The 20,760-nt window shown below is 39.6% G+C and overlaps 1 protein-coding gene across 23 annotated transcripts in view; it reads left to right on the forward strand.

Moving 5' to 3' along the window:
* The window catches only part of BBX (BBX high mobility group box domain containing), a 137,281-nt gene extending 117,332 nt beyond the window's left edge, over positions 1 to 19,949 (forward strand). For 21 of the 23 annotated variants that reach the window (XM_038159253.1, XM_038159319.1, XM_038159188.1 and 18 more), the window contains 4 exons: positions 2,761 to 2,847; positions 10,017 to 10,214; positions 10,899 to 11,091; positions 13,739 to 19,949. In XM_038159253.1, the coding sequence (XP_038015181.1) occupies positions 2,761 to 2,847; positions 10,017 to 10,214; positions 10,899 to 11,091; positions 13,739 to 13,826 (566 nt within the window). In that variant the 3' untranslated portion in view covers positions 13,827 to 19,949. The remainder of the gene's footprint in view (positions 1 to 2,760; positions 2,848 to 10,016; positions 10,215 to 10,898; positions 11,092 to 13,738) is intronic. The other 2 variants (XM_038159361.1, XM_038159354.1) reach the window with 1 other exon arrangement.
* The last annotated feature ends 811 nt before the right edge of the window (positions 19,950 to 20,760 follow it).

Consider the following 20,760-nt stretch of genomic DNA (forward strand, 5'->3'; position numbering starts at 1 on the left):
TTTTAGGTCAGTTTTTTCAGTCATGGATTTTCTCTGAATTGAATGTTCACAATTGGCATTTGTTCAAAGTCTTGGAATACTTGTCTCTTGTCCCCATGAAACGGGTGTAGCCCAGCCAGGCATCCTGTCAACTCCAGCATGGTGACTGTGCTTACACTGTTAAGACAAAGAGTGTGGATGAAGTTTCTTGTGGAGTCAGAAGTTACATTGTTAAGTCCAAGTATGAACTGTTGACTAATTAGCTATTAGCCCATCTTCTCTTTCAATGCATTTATGGCCAAAGGGTATTCTAAGTATCACTGGGCACTGTCTCTCAGGAGTGACAGCTAAAAGGGAAGGAAATAGAAGGTTTCCTTACTGAAGGGCAGATTTTCTTTTGGCTCTACAGAAGTCCTTGGATTTTCCGTATGGCAAAGTGGCATTTTGGCTGATGACAAAGGTGCCTTTGATGTGGGGGGAAAAAAAGAGATGAAAGACACTGTGTGCAATGCTTGTCATCTTCTGAGTTTTTCATCTCAGTTATTCTGCTTAGAGTTGCTGACACTGGCTCGCTCTCTGTCATAGTGATTGAAGTGGTTTGTAATGGTGCAAGTTGAGCTGTAGAAATTTAGAGACATGGGTGGTATGTAACATGTTCCTTCTTCCAAGCACCTGAAAAAAATCACTAATCAACTAAAGAATAATAATAACAAAAATGTCACAAGAATCATGTAGTTACGTACCTCTGTCTTCTTGTGGAACTGGTGGGAAGACTTGTTTCTGTTGATGTGGATGAAGTATCTGAGCTTGCTATCTCTAAGCTAAGAAAAGCTTAGTTCTTTCATTTAGGCTTTTGCTCAAGCTCTCCAAGCTTTTTCATTCTTTGTTTCACATTTTTGTTGCACTGACACTAGACTAGTCCTCTGTGATACTCAGGAAACTGTTGTAAAATATGCAGAACAACACTGCAGGAAGTTTGAGTGAATATGGCCTCTTCTATTGTACTTTCAGGTGTTTCCTATACAGGTTCTAGTAAAGCTATTAAGATTCAAGCTGATGTTGCCTGAGATGATCTCTTGCTTGGACTTTATTTGGTTTGTTGACTTGTAGATTTTTGGAGTTTATTAATTTTTCTCCAAAGTTTTGATTTCTTCCATATTAAAAAATAAGTAGCAGTGAGCCACAAGGCCAACAATGGAAAGATGCTAAAGTTTCTATGCCTGCCTCTGTCTGGATTTTAGCTTTCTCTCAGTTATTTTCAGTATTGATCAGACACCCTAGTGTCTGTGAATGGCTTTCACTTCATAAGACTAAAATACTTCTTCCATGTGCTACACACTTTACTCTTTCTTTCCCTGCATAGGGAGTCTGAGAAAGCAAATTGCAGATGTGTAAGTAGATTTACCCTGACTGCACATTCCTAAATGGTTGCAGTTGTGTCCCAGTAGTCAATATGTGTGTCTGGTTCCCTTTAAGGATGAGGAGGAGTGGAAAAGGCCAGTATTTGTGGTGGGTAGAATCCTGTTACAGATGAGCTAGAGATGGGAAGGACACCTGCTTGTTAGGGTATAAATCATCTTGTCACGTGCATAGCATCTCATTTCTGTTTGGGCTGGTCTGTTCTGAACTAGCCTGAAGACTTGCTTGTCTTTGGAAATAAGATTTTGAAGTTGAGTTTTTGTAAACTCCCTAAAATTTGCTTTGCATTGTGGAGATTATGCGTCTCTTATGCCTATGTTGCTGTTATATCACTGACTGCTCCCCTAACGAGGCAAAGGCTAACTTCTTGATAACATCTGATGGTGGCATATTTTGTGATTCAGTGTCACACAAGATGTCTTCTGATGGCTCCTAGTAAAGACTCCACGGGCAAAGTAGGAATGATACTGTGAGCTGGACTTAACCTCACCTTCCTCCTCTGGAGGCTTTAACTTTTGCACTTAGTATGTCTCATTTCTGGTCACCAGAAAGGCAGTGGTAGCTCTTGCATCCTGTGGTGGGTTGGTCCTGACTGGTAAGTACGTTCCCACCCTGTTGCTCCCTCCTACAGTGGGATGTGGAAGATAATAGGAAGGGCAAAAACAAGGAAAAATACTTCCTGGGTGTGGTAGTTTTGCAAAACTATTACACTGGGTCAAGAAGAAGACGTTTCATAAGTTGGAGGGAGGAAACAAGTAATGCCAAAGCCAGTGCTCACTACTAGCGAACTGATGTCCAGCCAGTACCTGAGCAATGGACAACTTTAAAAAACACTTTCCCCAGCACAGTTTTTTGCTGAGTATGGTGTAAAATGCCTCTTGGCCCATGTGGCCCAACTATATCCCCTCCCAGCCTCTTGAACACCCTCAGCCTACTTGCTGGGCTGCCAGAATGAGAGAGATCTTGATGCTGTATAAACACTGCTCAGCAGTAACTAAACCATGGGTGTGTTTCCAGCACTGTTAAGTTTACTCTCTGCCAGCCAAGCCCAGTATACGTGCAAAAGAGACTATATCTTTAAGTAAGCAAGAAAACCCCCTGTTTTATTGTATGGCTAGGCTTTCCTAAGGGTTTAATTCCCCAAAATGCATTGTATGCACTTAAACTTTGGGAGGTGGTGGATTGAACTACAGCTTGCTGAAAGCCTCCAAAGTCCCTTCAGGCAGAAGGTCAGGTTTTGTGCTTCCCTGTCAAATGGCAACTTGTATTATAGAAAGGGGAGGTTGTACAGTACATAGTGTGACTTCTGTACTCTTTTTCAAGCTTCTAATTAAAAGTATGTATTATTAATGTTGTCTGTAGGTACATTCCAGTCTCAGAAAAAGAACTTGTTCCACAAAATTGTCAGCAAATTTAAACACAGAAAGAAGCTTAATGTTCCGGACACAGGTACTGGTGCATTGCTTAATTAAGGTTTTCAGCTTCCTTCTTTCTCAATTCAGTCTTGGGGAAATGCTCCTAGACAGAGACACCTCAGCTATCTAGTCTTTGATTGCTTTGGTTCCTTATTTTCCCTGTCTGCTGTGATTCCATTGCCTTCTGGCTCCAGTTGATATTACCTTATTCCAGTATGATGCTGTTTTGTTTTTACTTGGCATCTCCCTTTAATTACAGTTTCCCTGCTCCAGATGCCATGTAGCAGAGCTGACAAAGCAAGAGCAGTTCTGCAGTTGGCCCTGAAAACTTTTATCTTCTACAGCTCACAGCTTTGTGGTCCTGAGGGTGCTCTTATCTGCATTCTTCTGTATCAATGACCATGTTATTTTGCCAGAGCATTTTTGCATGTCGCTATCTCCTATTCCTGTGCTTTCTTGCTATCTGGAACTTTGCAGACTGCAGCTGGTCAAGGTGTAAGAGCCTAGTCAGGATGTAAGCACTCGTTTCTGCACCAGATCTCAGAAGTACCAGCATCCAGCCTTGCCTCTGTAGAAATCTTAAACCAGCTTTCTGTTTGCTTCATACTGAAAATACCTTCTGCTGGTTTTTAAGTTGTGTTCTGGACCTTGTCTGCTCGCTATCCACTGTTAGCTCTCTAAAGTCTTTTTCTTGTTACAGTATCATAATCCTGCATGCTAGGAACTCACAACTCTGTGGGGCATTTTCAAGTGTACAGTATGTACAGGATTATAACTTAGCCTGCTTCCCTGGGCTCTTTTTCTTTTATCATCATGTTGCCCACACTATTCAAGTCATGCCCAGGCTGTTCCTCTGTTCCACAGTGGTGTTCTCTCCTGCATTGTTCCTGTAACGTAGGAAAACCTCTCTGGTTCTGCTTACTTAACTCCATTAATTTTGTCTTGTTTCTTCTCCAGCCATGTTCATCTCTAAGATAATGCAACTGTTGTTCCTATCTCCAGTTTCCCCAGCTACTTTTATGGTTACTATCTTTTCCTAAGACTTGGCCATGTAATTTCCTCTCCTTTCCTGGTGCTGTGTTTTCTGTCATCTTTGTTGCACATATGCTGTTTTCCCACATAGGCTCTGCCTGCTCTTCTGCATTCCGTGGTGCAAATAATTTGAAATTACTTGCTCTGTCTTGTTGTATTTGTACAACGAATAGGTTGTGGCAGTTGCTTATGAGAAGTAACTATCTTGCTTCTATGTTGGTGTAAAAAAGGCATCATACATTAGCATAATTTTTATTTGGTGTCATTTAGATTTTGTTCCTGAATTATTAATAGACAAATTACAGAGAAATAGACAAATTATTAAGAAAAATGGGTGTTTAAATTCTCCTGGGGGAAAAGAAATAGAAAGCATTTAATAGATGATTAAGAGTAAAAATTATAAATACCTCAAAATTTAGATAAAAATTCAGATAAAAATGTGGGTAAACAAAATGTCAAACCCTGCATTTGTTTAAAAGAAGCCAGCCTGTTTTGATACAAAGAGAAGTGTGCAGTATGATCAAAGATTCAACCCTGGCAAATGTTGAGTACCCTGGCCTAGTTACAGCACAGCACAGAGGCATGTCCTTGGAAGTTAAGCATGTGAATAATGTCACAGTGTCTACGTATTAAAGATGTGTCTGTGCATTTGCTGGAGCAGAGCCAGCTTGCTAAGTTCCTCCCAAGACTAAAGCAAAGACACGAACTTAGGAGCCTTACACAGCCCACAAGTAATCATCAGAGGAAAGGCAGTGGATGTCTGTATATTGATGGGAAACTGCATTTTCCCCTGAATTACAGAGGAGAGAAAATTTGGAGTCTTGCCTACTCTGAAGTGTACCAGTAATGACTGAAACCAAAATGTTGATCCGCAAAGGGCAGTATGGGCATGGCCTCAGCAAGTGCTGGACAGCCTCTCCCTCATATGCTGCCTACAGATCTTTGTCCTCAGTCCAGGAGTTCCTAGGCAACAGGCCCTAAACTGTGTAGCGGAGCTGTCTCATATTCTGCAGCATTCAAGATGGCAATCCCAGAATCTTCATTTCAATTCAGATAATAATTTGAGCATTTTGTCAATCAAACAATAAATGAAAATTTCTATTCCTTTTTGTGGTTAGTCTATACTTGTGATGAGTCACAAGTCTATCTAATGTGCAGCTTTGGTTTTTATGAAGTTAATTTTGCAGAAAGAAGGAGCTTGAATGTTTGTATAGCTGCAGAGGAGACACTTGGAAGGATTGCTGTCAGCAGAGGTCATGCTGGCTTCATATTTTTTCATCTTGAAAAGTGTGTGTGCCTGTGTGCATCTGTTAGGAGTGAAGGAAAGTAAGTGCAGTAGAGGCAGATTTAATGTGGTTATGTTGTGTTCTCCATGTGTCTCTGGTATGACAATCTGAGTGAATTTTGACTACACTATACACAGCAGCACCAGTGCACGTCACCATGTTAAGAATTTGCAGCTGTTCATAGAGCAAGGGTACAGCCCAGTTAAACCCCAGTGAAATGCTACAGAGAGCACACAGTAATGCAATTGAATATGCCAAGAGATACACCTCTTCCTTAGGAAGGCTGACAGAAGCACAGCTGGACCCATGCCTGCTTGGAAAAGTTAACACACATCTGGGAGTTTTATTTTTTTGCCACACCAGAAAGGCTTTCTGATGGGGAGCAGTAATTACATAACAAGTCGCAGTGATTGCATCTTTGCAGGTACACTTAGTGAGCTGTGCTGAGGCTCTTGCATCGTCTGTGTAGCAGCCAGCTGTAACATTGGCCTTGGCACGGGAAGGGGAGAAGAGAGAATGAACACATGCACTAGTCCCAGTACCAGCTCACACGTGAAGCAGCCCTGCTGCTGCGCCTGCTCCTACAGCAGCTCTTCCACACACATCAGAACCCTGTTTCATGGCACTTGCAGCCCAGAGGGAACCAGTAGCTCTGTGTGTTTGGCAACCATTCTGGTTGGAGGAGGGCTGGATCAGGACAGGCTCCTGCAGCAGAGCTTCCTGCCCAGGCTGCTGTCTCCTACACCTGGTTTGACCATCTGCTGCTTTGTATCTCTGCTTGTTAGTCCCCAGTCCTTGCTGCATCTCTGTATGCTGCCTGGCCCCAAAGCAGTATTGTAGTAGTGTCCTATGGTCAGAAGAGCTGGAATTTCTGCCAGGTCAATCTGTTTGGCGTCACTTACTTGGTGAAGTGGTTCTGTAGACACTGATGACTTGAAGCAATGCTCTGTCTGGCTAGATTTTCACTCTATATCTTCATAAAGACAATTAAATCGTTACATCCCACCTTTCTTCCTTGATACCAGCATGCTTAGACCCACAGAGCATTTGTTCTCCACTAAGTGTGGTTAAACTTCTGCCGCTCTCTCTCATCACAGGCATCACTAAAAAAATTCTTTAAAGTCTGTCTTTTGTTGGGGTTTGGTCTGAAAAGCTCGTCTGAAAAGCTGTGGTGTGGTGAGTCTGTTCAATTGACTTTTTCTTGTTCACAAAGATAGGGGGAAAATAAGACTACGTGTCCTCTGCATGCCTGCAGAATAGGATAAACTGTCCATGCAGACATTTAACAAACCTAGCTGAGGAAACCATCTGGCATAGACCTCTGGATATGTCTCTCTCAGAGTCATTTCTGCCACCGTGGTGTAGGCATGCCAGAAGGCCCACACCATCCTGTCATATTCTCAACTCTGCTTGCAGAGATAGCCTAGTAGTTCTGCCCATGCCACTGTCATGGAGAGCTGAGCATGCAACTACCTGTTGGCAGGACTGCACAGTAACTGCAGAAGCTCATTTCATGTCTAGACAATGATCCCCTGAAAATTACCAGAGTTCCTCCCGGGACAGCTCTTGAATGCAGGACAGTGTGGAAGCAGAATGGATATCAAATGAATTAAAGAAAACTACAGGGAATTAAACCTGCAGAACAAAACCAGGTCCTGATTTGGAGCATCTGTATGGATATACCTTTGTCACTTGAAGCAGTGGGATGCTGTTCCTCTTGAAGAAGGTGCAGGAGCACATAGTTTAGATGTAGAGTTGTTGAAACATGGACTCCTCTTCTAGAGGTCAGCGCAAAGGGTCTTGTGAGTCAAGCCTTTGTGTGATTTCCAAGTCAAGTTTTATGTCTACTTGAATAATACTCTAAAGAAGTCAGTGAAATTATTCTAAACCCAGTATCCACTAAGACTGCTAGAGAAGAGAAAAAGATGCTCCTCCCTTCAACATTCACCCTGCACCCACACAAAATATTCACTGTTCACCTTCAATCATTCCGTGTCAAGACTGTATGGCAGCAATGTTATATTGAAGTGCTAAAGAGCTTCTTTTAGAGCTAGAGGAAAATAGGAAAGTAGATGACTTTCAAGTCTTATTTCAAGGATTAAAATAAAACTTGGGAGAGGGAATATGAAATAATATAAAAACATAGAGAGGGAATATACTTACTGCATCTGAGCTTTTACAGCCACCTTCTGCTGTTTCTTAGTCAAATATGTCAACATCATATACTCCTTATGTCTTCCACTATTGCCTATTTCACCTTCCAAGGTTTTTTTTCCTCTTTATTTTTTAACACATAGAATATAAGAAAGAAAAATATAGAAGGGAACCCTCAGCTGTAGTGATCAATCAAGTTAATTTCTAGTGACGTGACATAAAACACATCTAATTAAATGCATACCAAATCAAGCCTCTTTTAATCATATGTTGTTCATTGTTTGAAATCATGTCTTAATTTTTTTATTAAATGTAAAAAAAAAAAAAAAGTGGGCTGTAGTACTAAGATTAAAAGCATATAAACTCAATTAAGCTAGAAGTAGACAGCAGTGTCAAAGTGCTAATTAGAGCAAATCAGAATTAGCAGATAGTGTTGGACTACAACCAGACCATTACATTAAAATATAATCAACGCTTATGAATTCCCAAATAAGAAATCTGGAGAGAAAGCTGCCTGTTTAATTATACATTCCAATTAAGATCCTGGTCTCGATGCACAAAGCTTATCTGAACATCTCAGTGTTGGCTTAGCTGAGTTACTTGAAAGTCACATTTGCAGTCGTTGGTGCTTCTACTTAATTGGACTGTTACAGGGTGGATGTTTTCCTATGCTTTCTCTTGAGCACTCTTTACAAAAAAAATCAGTTTTACGGCAAAGCTGTGCTCTGGAGAGGCTGGCAGCTAGAGCTAAGGACTTCAAAATGCTAATTAAAGCTGTGTGCTTTTTTTCCAAATAAAGAACATGCACAAGTTCAAAAATGTTTTACAGGAGAACATAGGTGGATTAAAATCATAAACAAATTAAAATTTGGAATGTTTCAAATGTTTGTGCCTGTATGTACTAGATCTGATTGTATTTGTAGACATAAATAAAACATAATACATAAAATAACATAATAAAAATACATAAAATACATTAAAAAACATAATAAAACATTTAAAAGTCCCTCCCATTCAAACACAAGAGTAAAGGGCAACTGCTAACATGATGAAATGTGTTACAGCTATTCATCTAGTCCACATTCTCACACAATGAACAGTTTAAAACTCCAGCAAAATATCAAGGTGTTATTAGCTATATCTTTGAATAGAAAGTTCATTAAATCTACAAAACTAACAATAAACAGAAATAGACTCTAACGTGAAAGGCAAAGGCCATGCATACTGTTAGGCTGTTGTGCACAGTTTGTGGGGCTGGATGCTCCTGCGACACCACCAGTGTCACAGTGATGGGGATCGGAATTGTTCAGTTCTTAGCCCTTCTTAAAGAGCAGTTGTTTGCACTCTGGATTCAGTTCTGTGTGTGTAATTTTTGCTGGTCAAACCACCCAAAAAGTGACAAATGTGTCTTAAAAAAAGCATTTAAAACAGGGAGAAAGATTAAAGGAAACTGGAGGGAAGAGTAAGGTAACTGCAGACACAGTAACAGCTGTGGAAAATATATCAAGGACTGTTGCAAAGAGATGGGTTATAACCTGACAGGGAGTAAAGAAAATAATTAGTTGAAAATACAGCAGAAGTGATGAGGTGCATGCAAGGAAAAAATAGGAAAAAATATGTAATCATTCAAGATAGCAGTGTACTAGGAAAAAATACCTCAAGAACTTTGTGCAGGTAACATGAGTGTTCCCAATTTCAAAACAGGTTAGACAGGCACCTGTGAAAAATGACTTGAGCATTCCATTTGCTGCCTGTAGCCTCTTTCTAACCCTAGCTGACAGTGATCACAGATGGGGCAGGCTTCATAACACTTTTATCACAGGAAGGAAAAAGATGTCACACATTGCCTTTATGTACTAGTGATACCCCATGGGATCAGCAGAATGGCTTATTGAATCAATGCAAAGTGCCAACAGTTGACTACTAGGCGCTGAGCTCAGACTTTGGAAGCTTAAAAATATTTTGTGATTGCTGTCTGACCAATTTCTTTGTGAACAAGATTAAAATAAACTCTTTAGTTGAGTGAAAATTTGGGATCATGTTCCAGTTCGGGGTAAAAAGCTACTTCAGAACATCAATACTGGAGCTGCTGAGAAAGATCTAAACTGTTCCTCTCTCATTCTCTGAATTTATATGGGTAGTATTTCTGTCATAGTATTCTATCCCCTGCTTACTTCCTTTTTTTAGCATGCTTGTTTTCAGCTGTGATCCAGTTATGCTTTTTTGTTTGCAACCTTTGGGGTGTTTTTTAAGGTTTGTTATTTTGTAAAAGGCAGTATTTCCCTTTCTTAGAGTTTATGTAGAGTGACTAAAGAGGTAAGACTAGGGTTTAGTCAGGAATTGCTGAATTCTGCTTGTCAGTCCATCTGTGTGCTGAGATAAGCTAATGTGAGGACCCTTGTTGTTCCTTAAATACATTTTGTCTCTTATCCACTTGCTGACATCTTCTGTTGCAGAATATTTTATACAGAGCAATACCCTGTTCCTGCTCAAGTGCTGCTGCCAGTCTCACAGTTCTCTTGGCAAATATTAGAAACTTGAACCTTCAGTATATCTTTAAGGTGAATTCTGTTACTTCACTGCAAACATTGGTGGCATTCAGATCATGTCTTGGCATGGGTTATGCTCTTGAGTACCTGTAAGGAGCAGTTTTATGCAGATAGATGCAAAATGAACATAGCTAGTGGCTGAATTATTCTGCATCTAAGGTTTCATTTTTATTTTCTTCCAGCCATACTATTAGAAGACAGAAATTCCAGTGAGAGTGCCTGGAAAAATAAAATTTCTATATCTGCCCTAAACACTCCAGAGTCAGCAATGATGCATGAGCCTTTAGTTGGCAGCCAGAAAAGGAAAGCAAGGAAAACTAAGATTACACATCTTGTCCGAACAGCAGATGGGCGAGTGTCACCAGCAGCAGGGACACTGGGTAAGGAAATTGGAGTTAAAATTTCATTAAAACTGAATGGTTGGAGAAGGTTTGTGGGTACAAGCAACCTATCAAGGTAGTGGTTTTTAATTAGTTTGTTTTCTTACCTGCTTAGAATGGTCATTATTTAAAATACAGGTATCAACCAACTGGAAAATCACTGAGTCCATGATGGCCAACTTGTTTTGTTTGAATGACCAAATTTGTCATTTCTCCCTGGGTATTTCACTCTTAAGAACTGTGCACTGATGCAGAGAGAAATGGAGAATGGTTACCTTTCACAATTCGTTTCTAGTCCAGCAAAGAAATTGCACTGCACCTGGTTATGGGTTGTAAAACTGAATTTCATAGTATGACAGTTAATGCCAGAGTCCTTGTTGAAGTTCTCCAGTAAGACAATCTTTCAGGACTGCTGTATCTAAAACTTACACAAAAGCTCTCTTGCCTGACTGAAAAGATCAAATTCAGTTGAATGCAAAATCAGTAAACTGCTTCATAAACCTTAGTACTGTGCTTCTGACCTGGTAGCTTGAGTCAGAAGAGGTTACAGCATGAATCAGATGACACTGGCAGAATCAAAGTCCTAAAGGTACAGGTTCTGTTAACACCAGACTAGTCAGCATAACAGTAGGCTGCAGTGAATTTATGGACTACATCTGCATGCTTAACTTTCTTTCTTTGCAGAGGAGAAGCCAAAGGAGCTGCCACAAAGTACTCTTCAAAAATCATCAAGTGCAGAAACAGATTGCAACAGTGAATGCTCCAGAAAGACTGAGACAGAAGAAAATCATAGTATTACGTCAGATATGCCAGCGGTGTCTGCATTTTTTAGCTTAGCTGCTCTGGCAGAAGTTGCAGCCATGGAAAACGTACACAGGTATGGTTTTCTTTTCTTCTTGTTGTCTTAAGTAAATAGCATGTGGCTGACAGCTTGTTCAGAAAGCATGACTGTTTAATTTGGCTTGCGTTTCCCCTTCCACAGCTTTCTATGAATGTCTGCTTTACCCCACTTGCTAAGTAGTGTTAAGTCTTCACCTAAATGACAGTGTAATCTGTTTAGCAGTTAGTAAAATGAGCCTTCCCCGAAAGCTTCTGTACCAATTTTTTTATGTAAACAGGTTCATATGCTCCTTGAGATCCTAATGATTGAGAATTGTCAGATAATAGCAGATTTAAATAGCTACTGCATGCTGATTTGCATTTTCCAGCGGCCTAAAACCTAAATGGTGGAGAGTTTTGAGATTAATTTTTTTATGCTGAACATGGCAGAGGGAAACTAACTAGTTATTCTTACTCTTGTGCTTTGCTGTGTAGAAGGCAAAGCATCTGCAGAATAGCATGGGGCGAACAACTGTGGCTGATGGAAAGCCATGGTAGCTTAGGTTGGTCCTCTTAGTTATTGGTTAGGTCATCCATACAGATAAGGTGGAGAATTACTTATGAATCAGTACAGAATGGTCAGACCTGTGATGGGAGTAAACCAATTACAGCAGGTCCTCCTTGGCTCTTGATTATCCAGTGTTGTTCTTCATGGAACTTACCAGATATGAAACTCCATCCTCTCCTGCAATGAAAACTTGTTGAGGGAGCATTGGACCAGTTTGAAACCATCACAGCCTCTGCAGATGCCATTTGACAGATTGCTGGTTGCCTAAGCAACTCTTCAAGGCAGCAGTTCATTAAACCATTCACAACCTCAGTTAACTGTTCCTTTCATGGGAACCATTGATGAACCCAGTCCTTTGTGTTCAGGCTGCACATCAAATGCTCCAATGCTTTTTAGAAGCTCAGGAACCCTAAAAGAATTCTATCTGCTTGTTCCTCTCTGCAGAAGCTGTTGTCTTGCTTAAGCAGTGTCAGGTGAGAAGTGATTTCACACTGCAGTGAGGCTATCTGTCATCATAAGCCACAAAACGGGACTTGTGGAAGTGCTGTGCTAAGCTCTGCTCTCACTCACACCATTGTGGTTTCATTGACTGCCATTAACACTGACCAGAAATGCACAAAAGCAACAGGATTTGCTCTGCTGTGGTTTTTCTTCCTTGGGCCTCTTTAAAGTTCTTGTCCTCCTCTTGTCCTTGTTGAAGCAAGCTAATGTTTTGCAGAGCTTTGTGCTTGGGTCTTTGTCTTTGAATCCCATCTTTTGTCATGTCATTAGCTCAGGCAATGCAGCACCTTTCTTAAGGCATGAAAACACCAAATGGGCAAATATCCCACAGCTGTTGGAAATGCCAGTTTGTAATCACCCTGAGGGATGTTAATTGACAACAGGGAGGGACTCTTCCAATAAAAAGTTAGCCACTAACTTTCTCACTGACTTGGCAAATGAAGTCAAAAGAGAAATCTCAATCTTACAGGCTAGATGCTTCTCTGTTTTCTACTCTACCAACTGTTGTTACTTTTTGTAACTCGCTTTATTTGCAAATACCCAGAAATGTGACGAAATTGATTGGAGGTTTGCTTGATGTGTTTCTTCGGTGTCTGAATGTAATTTTTTTAAATAGTTTCATAGAGCCTTGGGACATGGAGTCCTTCTGGCAGCATGATTTTCATTTGAAGTCTTCTGCTTATCTTTATTTACCTTGTGCATGCCCTGGTTAAGCACTGTGAGTCTGAGCTGCATTTTGTGCCAAGGTCACTTCATTGCACTCCCCTTGTGTGAAGCACATGAGTACCTCTGCTGGGGGTTTCTACTGGGGTTCTTAGCTGGGCCAGAGTGAGGTAAAGTGTCCCTGGTGTAAATAAGAAGCAAGCCCCAGATTTTCATTGCTACAAATGACAAATACTGTAACAAAAATAGAACCTCACCTGTGAGAGTAAATAACATGCTTGGTGTATGTATTTTAAAAGACAAGCTGCAAAAGGAGTTCTCCCAAGTCCATTTGGTACCATGACTGATGTTGATTTCCAGCACGTAATTCTGGCACAGTTTATTTTTATGATGCCCTGTGCCAAGAGATCATTTTTAAATTAACACTGCTGTAGTAGTGAAAGAGATGTGCTAGGCTGATGTAGTCCGGTAACATGGAGGAATCCAGTGCAACTCTGCTGATGAGTGTATTTCCATATTGCTTAAAAGCTGTCTGTTGATTCACACTAAAATTGACGCACATGATCTGTGCCTCTGTGCATTTCCCTTTTGCCACACATGCTATCTGCTCTGCTTCTGAGGGCTGCAGCAGCTCTCTTACAAAATGAGTCACATTTTCATTTGTGTGCTCTTAACTTACTCTTATGCTGTGGATTTTGGTTTGTGTAGTCAAATACCATCACATCTGTTTTACCTGCCTTTGCATTGTGATGTAGGTTGTTCTCGACATATTGTGTTACTGTTGCAGGGACTCCTCTGAAAGTAGGTGTTACCAGAGTATGTGAGCACCTGCAGCAGTGCGGAGTTACCCGGCTGCCGTGTCTGTGTCGGGTGCTAAACCCTACAGCTGCTCCTTCCTGCCCTTTCTGGTCTGATAACAGCACCTCCTGTGCTCCAAGTATTGATGGGTGGTTTTTCTTTTCTTCTTTTGCAGAAATCAGAGGGCCACACCTCTTCCACATGATGGACAGCCAAATGAAATGTCTCAGGCTCCAGTGCTTATTTCCTGCGCTGACCAGTGAAGCTCCACTTTATTGTAAAACATTGTGCTTTACCTAATATCCTAGCCTTGTCTTTATCAAGGGAAGCTAGTCAGTCCATATGATGGAACTAGAGACTGCAATAAAGTGTTGCTCTGAGTGGCCCAGAATTCACTGGAAGCCAGACGTTAGCAACTTGGGCCAGGTCCTCAAATTGGAACCCAGTATGTAGGAGGGTGATATTGTCTATTAATGAACTGAAATGGAGTGGAATGATCCCAGAGCTTGCTTTCTATTGAAGGCTTTTAAACAGTAAACAGGTGGTTGGTGTGAAAAAGGCTGTCTTTACTGTTAGCTCACACAGCATCTCTTTTACCAACCAGAGAGTACAACAACTAGTTTCGTATAATATCTAGTTATTCTAAATGAAAAAGAAAAAAAAACCCAACAAAAACACTGACGCACTGCACTAGTTACTATTAGATATTCTTAGTCATTTTTGTACATGAAGATTTAAGTTCTAAGATGGTTTATATTAATAGGTTATGCCTATGTTTATATTGTAGAATGAATTTAAAACCTGTTCCAGAGAACTCAAGGCAGCCTGGACAGATGTACCATTGTTAGCGGTGTTTGGGCAGCCACGTGGTCCAGATGTTCTGCACTTTGATATTTGCCACCGGAGTGGTAGAGTTTACTGGGAAAAGTTCTGACAGGCTACATTTGGGTTTGTTTCTTTTTAATTTAGCTTTGAATAACCAGGATGATGTGCATTAGAAAAAGGTGTGGTGTATGAAAAAGAAAATATTGCAGATAATTTACTTGTCTTTCATGCCTTGGAGGGTTCCTTTATTTTTGCATAGATATCTGAGCAACTTGGTGAAACTTTCCTGTAAACAAAAAGTACTGCAAATGTGTTTTTCAAAAGTGACCTTAGTATTATTTCACAGTTCTGAATAACGTAAAACCATGACTTTTCAATATAGTGTACACCAATACACATACCTTTTACATTTTACAGACACTGGCATTGTTGTAGTTACTATGCACAGTCCAAATCAGCTTCAGGGTTCGCATAAAGGGCCAGTTACAGTTTGTGTTGGTGAAGTGGAAAGCTGTATACAGTTAAACTACAACTGAAGAGTAGCATTTGACTGAATTCAGACTACCAAACAGATCCATCTGCCAGTTTCTGTCTCTGCTTGTGTTGAAATTTTGTGTTTTGCTGTCATAAATACATCCCAAAAGCAGGCCAAGGGTATCACTTGGCCTGTTACCTTCACTATTCTGACTTACACTATTGTATAACCAAGCATTGATTCCTACCAGTAGATGCAAAATGATCGCTAGTAATTGATCTAAAGCTACAAATTCAACAGGGTACTTCTTCTATAGCACAAGATGTTTCCCTACTTTTTGCATTGTAGCACAACAATTTACCAAATTGGACTCCAGCAATAATTTTCTATTAGTCTTCGTCATACTGGCTGAACTTTTGATAGTATTAGATTGAGTTTGAAGTTCTTTGAATTAAGTCTTTAAATGATGCAAGTTTACATCATTCTATCAGGCATTCTTATTTATACTTGACTGAATTGATAATGTGTTTTGAGGTTATTTTGTAACTAATTTGGTGTAATAGCCATATGGACAGTAACTATTAATGCTTGCTAGGTTTAGCCTTTCATTGTTGTAGTTAAGTGAAAGTCTCTGGTTCAGTGTCAGGAAAAAATATACAGTGTACCACAAGAGTTTTAAGAAAGGATTAAAGGTCTGACAAAAGGCACGTAGCTGGGGAAGTGTCGCTGAAACAGCAACATCAAGGATGCATATGGTGAAAGAAGGAAACAAGAGAAGAACAACAAAATTTACAAACCAATGAATCAGTGAAAAGGCTTTTTTTAAAAATTCAGGTGACTAAATGTCTAAGAGCCCCTAGAATGCCATTGCAGCTTATGGTGATATTTTAAATAAGATTTTATTAAAGTTTTATAAGTTATTTTAACAAGACAGGAAAAATTTAAAAGACTTAAAACTTTTGGGTCCCAGCAGGGTGGCTTTTGAAGTTTTGGACCACTTTATAATTAGCTGAAATCCAAATATGTTACAGTGCAGGCTGTTCACGTTGACAATGGTACTAACTTATTTCTCTAGAAACCTTTAGAGTAGATATATTTTTGTCAAAGCACCCCATCCTTCCTCAATTTAAATTTCAATATTGTTCCTGGAGATATTTCTGTATATTAATGGTACCTTTTTTAAAAGAAACAGAAAATTACTTTTTTCTATATTAATTAATATCTTACTTGATCTGCTTTTCCTTGACTTTCCCTTAGAGAGGGGGTAGGGTTGGGTCAGTTTACTGGATATGACTGTTTTCAGATACTTACAAACCTTTTTGTAGATATGCTTAATTTTTAAGCGATTAGGCACTGAGAGTAGCAGAAATCCTGCAAAGCTTTATAGTTCACTAGGCATTTGCCTTTGTTGGTTCTCTGAGTGATGTCTTGATTTGAGTAGTTAGAATTTTCCCTGAATCTACTAGAAGGGGTATCAGTATTTTCAGGTAACAAAATCTGTTAGCACAACAAAAACTTCAGACCAATATCTTACTGTATTTGGGTTGGGTTTTTTTCCTTGTTTGTTTTGTTTTAATTTTTATTAATTTCAGCTGCTTTCATTTTGGAAAATCTTACTGCTATTGTGTGTACTTCAGTATACCAGCAAACACTGTTACCTGTTAACACGTTGTCCACAAATGCCTCTAGAGAAGAAATTGTTGCACCTTATGTATATCTCAAGCAAACCAAAATATGATGCTTTTCTGCTTTGTTTATTCTGAATATGTTGTATCATACTTTACTGAACCCATTTTAACTTAGCTAAAGCTATCAATATTTATGCATTTCACATTATTTTCTGGATCTGAACCTGTGTATAAATCTTTCTTTGAAAAAAAAAAAAAAGACAAGCATTTACTGTAGTTGTCCTCTATGACTTATCCATGGGAGGGGGGAATCTTGTCTCAAGTGTAAAATGCAGTACTGTCCCAGTTTTCCTTGGCTTTTATTTATTTAGTCATCTTCAGTATTTCATAGTTCTGAGGCATATGAAATGCATTGTTATAGCCGAAGCTACAGATCTAAGAAGCTGGGAGAAAATTACTGTAATGTCTTCTTAATTTTTCTAGTACTGTATACAAATATGGGAAATATGTTCTGCAGAACATTTGAGATGCAGATTCTTATCCCCACAGTAGGCTATTTTTCAAGTATTAGACCAAATGAATCAAAACTTCCTATCTTACAGGTCTTTTCTGACTAAATTATTCTGAAAGCATCTATGGAGATTACTTAATGCTCTGCTTTTGGCAGTAAGTACCCCTTGAATGTGCTGTGATTTCAGAAAAGAATATATTTATTTAAGCTCTCTAAATGCTCTTTTATACTAATACAGTATCCCTAAGTCAGGAGCAAGAGATTTCTTGGTAGTTTGGGTTTCTATTTTATAGCACTGGTGCATGACTTTTGAAATTAAAGTGATAAGCGTTGTTGGAAAGGGGCACAAGAACAAGGAAATGGTAGAAGTGTGTGGATTTGTGGTGTTTAAATTCTAGCTTTGGTCTTTATTATTTGGGTGAAAGCTGCCTTTGTAGCACAAGGCTGAAGAGCATTCTGTAATTTGTATCAAGTAGACAGTTGTAAGTCACGTCAGTACAAGGGAATGCCTTATAGTTTGGATGCTGTCTTTTGCAACAGGATATTGAAAGAATTTTAATTTCCACTGCCTGTTTAGCTACTGTACAGATACTGAACGAACTGAAAGCAAGTTATAGACATGGGGCAGCTAAGAGCATGTAAGGAAAGCTGTCCTTTATTCTCAGTATGGCAACAAAGGGGAATTAGAAAAGAATTTAGATGTGTATATATAGGGGGGTGTGTGTGTGACTCTGTGCGTGTGTGCGTGCACCTGTGTGTGCCTAGGTGTGTACATTCTGCAGAAAAATGATGTAGGAAATATGATGGGTCTACAAGACGCTATAATGTATGTCGACCCTTTTGAGTGCACTCCCTTTTTTTTGAATGCTGAGTCTAATATGGCTACCTCTCCTAAAAGACTACTTTTGTTAACTTCCATTTGCTTTCAGGTTTGATCATGTAATATTTTTGGCCATTGATACCATTTGTATATCACTGTGTGCTTTATTTTCCAAGAGCAACATTTATATAGCATAGACACCATAAAGGCTGAATATACAGTGGTAGCCAAACTGTGTTGCTGAAGCATTTTTGTTTGCCACAGTCATGTGGGTTGCAGGACCCACTAGCTCAGCTTGGTTCAGTGACATAAGTTTCTGTAAGAGCAGAAGATGCAGTGCTCGAGGGGTGGTGGACTTGTGATGTTTCCAGAGGTGTTGAGTAGGCCACATGCTGCTCTTGAAACAACTTCTGGAGTTTACATTTGCAGTCCTGATTTTGCAAGGAAACACAACTGTGCAACTTCGGTGTTGTATACCCTACGTTATCCATCTATTCTGTTTGTTTGCTGTGCTTGTTTGATAGGTTGTAGAGCTCCTTTGCCGTGTTTTGCAGTACTCATGGCATTCTCCCTACTCTGTACGTATTTTTGAACTGTTAACTACAGCTGCCAGGATGCTGAGGCCCTTCAGGACACTGAGTGTCATGAACAAGTACATATTTAGGCTATGAAAGGGTTACTTGCCTCCTCCCCTGAATTCCCCAAGAAAAAGGCACAGTGAGGTTTATGGTCTCACCAAAGTACTACCATAGTCATTTATATACTCAGTATTCTGTACTGAATTGACAACTTTGAAGAAGCTTGTAAGACGGATGTCTATTTCATGTTCCCCCACTAATTCTTTGATCAAGGAAGACTTGACATGAGATCTCCACTCAGCAACACACCCAGGCTTAGGCTGGAAACCCTTCTTCCTTAAGGGGCAGCATTGTTGTTGGCACTGGGACAGTGTGGGAGCCCCAGTCACAGACCACTATGCTCTTGGATTTAAGCTTGGGCTTGCATGATGTTCCTGGGGGAAGCATGTCATCATGACCTAGGGCCTTCATTGAGGTGCAATTTAAAAACTACTGCAAATAGCTTAACATCTGTGGAGTTGTTCCAAAGAATTATATTGTAGTTTCTGGATCTTGGCTGTTTAGCATATACCAGCAGACCTGCGCTATACTCCACTGGAAAAACCACATCTGTTCAGGAAAACTCACTGGGCTCCTGAATGTAATGCTTGTCTGCTCTTTTCAGTTTCAAGCTGAAACCTTGTTTTGCCCCTCTGTACTGCTATACTCCAGTCAGTGGTTGGGTCTTTGAGGGCAACAAAAGCAGGAGAGGCATGTACATGCGTCTGTCTGCACGTGTGTGTACGTACACATACACACAGTGGAGTGCAGTGACTTCCAGCATGTACTCTGTGCTAAAGTGTTCCCATGTTTGCTCATAAAACAACTTTGAAGTTTTTCAGACCATAGTTTTCCAACTTCCTCACTAGATTTTGGTATCTTTTCTTCACATTACACAGCATAAGGTGTGAGTTTCAAAAATCACATCTGAAAAAAGCAGAGATCCTGCTGACCTGGATGCTACAAAAACCTTTTTCTCAGCAGTGCTGGCTTTTAATAACCAGTATCTGCTGACAGTTTCAACACAACTGATTTGCTATGATCTTTTTTCTTGGAGCCCAGTCCTTGAACTTCTATTCTGACATGTATTTCCACTGAATTTTGACCTAGTATATAGTTTTATTCTCTCCAAAGTTTGGTGTAAACATGCCTTACAATAGTTCATCTCCATCAATGGTATAACAGAGCTACTGCCTTCTTAGTTAAGTCAGTTAAGCACATTTGTGTGCAGTTAAGTCAGTAAGCACATTTATAGAATGTCATACTTTACTCAAAAACCTCTAATTTGATACTTCTAAGTGCACATGTTAAGTCATGTGTATAATATGCTAAAGTACATCAAACTGTGATAATGAAGCTGAAGAAAAGATTTAATAAAATATTTGAAATATTTGATAAGGACCTTTAAATAGATTTCTTTATGTTCATTATATTTTGGTTATCTAGCGTGTGCCTGTAAACAGTTTCCTGTTTAAAACTAATGATTGCAAATAAATACTATTCAAATGGAGCTTCTTTGATACTTCACCTGCTTTACCATCAAATTATTGTTTACTTTAACATATGGCTGAGTTAGCGCTATTTGCTGAATTTGTTTTTAGCTACAGTATAAACTTGTTGGGTTGTTTATATTTAAACAAGCTCATTTTCACCAGAAAATGGAAGATGCCAAAACCCAGAGATGGATCCTCAGAACTGTATGCTGTAGTTTTCTGTCAGATCATCCGCTCAGCTTCTACACAATGACTGTAAAGATGTAATTTACTTTGCAAAGAACTTCTTCCCAATTGTTCTTCCTAACATGTGTCTGTACTGGAATCTTCCATTTTTTTATTTAAAATTTCTGAGCCCAGCTCAGCACTGTTGCCATTGCTTAGAAGATCCACAGTTCCATTCAGGTGCCCTAGAATTCTGTGGACTTACATTGCATGAAGCTGGAGACTGTGGAACAGAGAGAGTCAGGACTCGGTGCAGTTAGGCTTTTGAAGAAGATTTGCCTTTTTTTCTGAGCTTTCTATGTATCTACTTCCTTTTTGTGGATTTTGTCTTCTTTGCACAATTGGGAAGTTTGTTGATAGTCAACAGAGATAAAAGAGATGTCGTCCCACAGAGGAAGTCCTTGCTATGATTTCAGTCTTTGGACCTAAGAGAACTTACTCAGAAATGCTTTCTCTTTTAGAAATAAGTAGCAAGTGACATCACTGCCTAAACGTAAAGGTTGTAGGTTCCCACTACTTTGTAAACTTGTTTAAACCAGAAATCTGCTCTGCCCATACATTTTACCCTCTTGAGGCTTGAAAACTAGACTGTTTCAGATTTTC

Source organism: Motacilla alba, chromosome 1 (assembly GCF_015832195.1).
Source record: "Motacilla alba alba isolate MOTALB_02 chromosome 1, Motacilla_alba_V1.0_pri, whole genome shotgun sequence".
Lineage (NCBI taxonomy): Eukaryota > Metazoa > Chordata > Aves > Passeriformes > Motacillidae > Motacilla > Motacilla alba.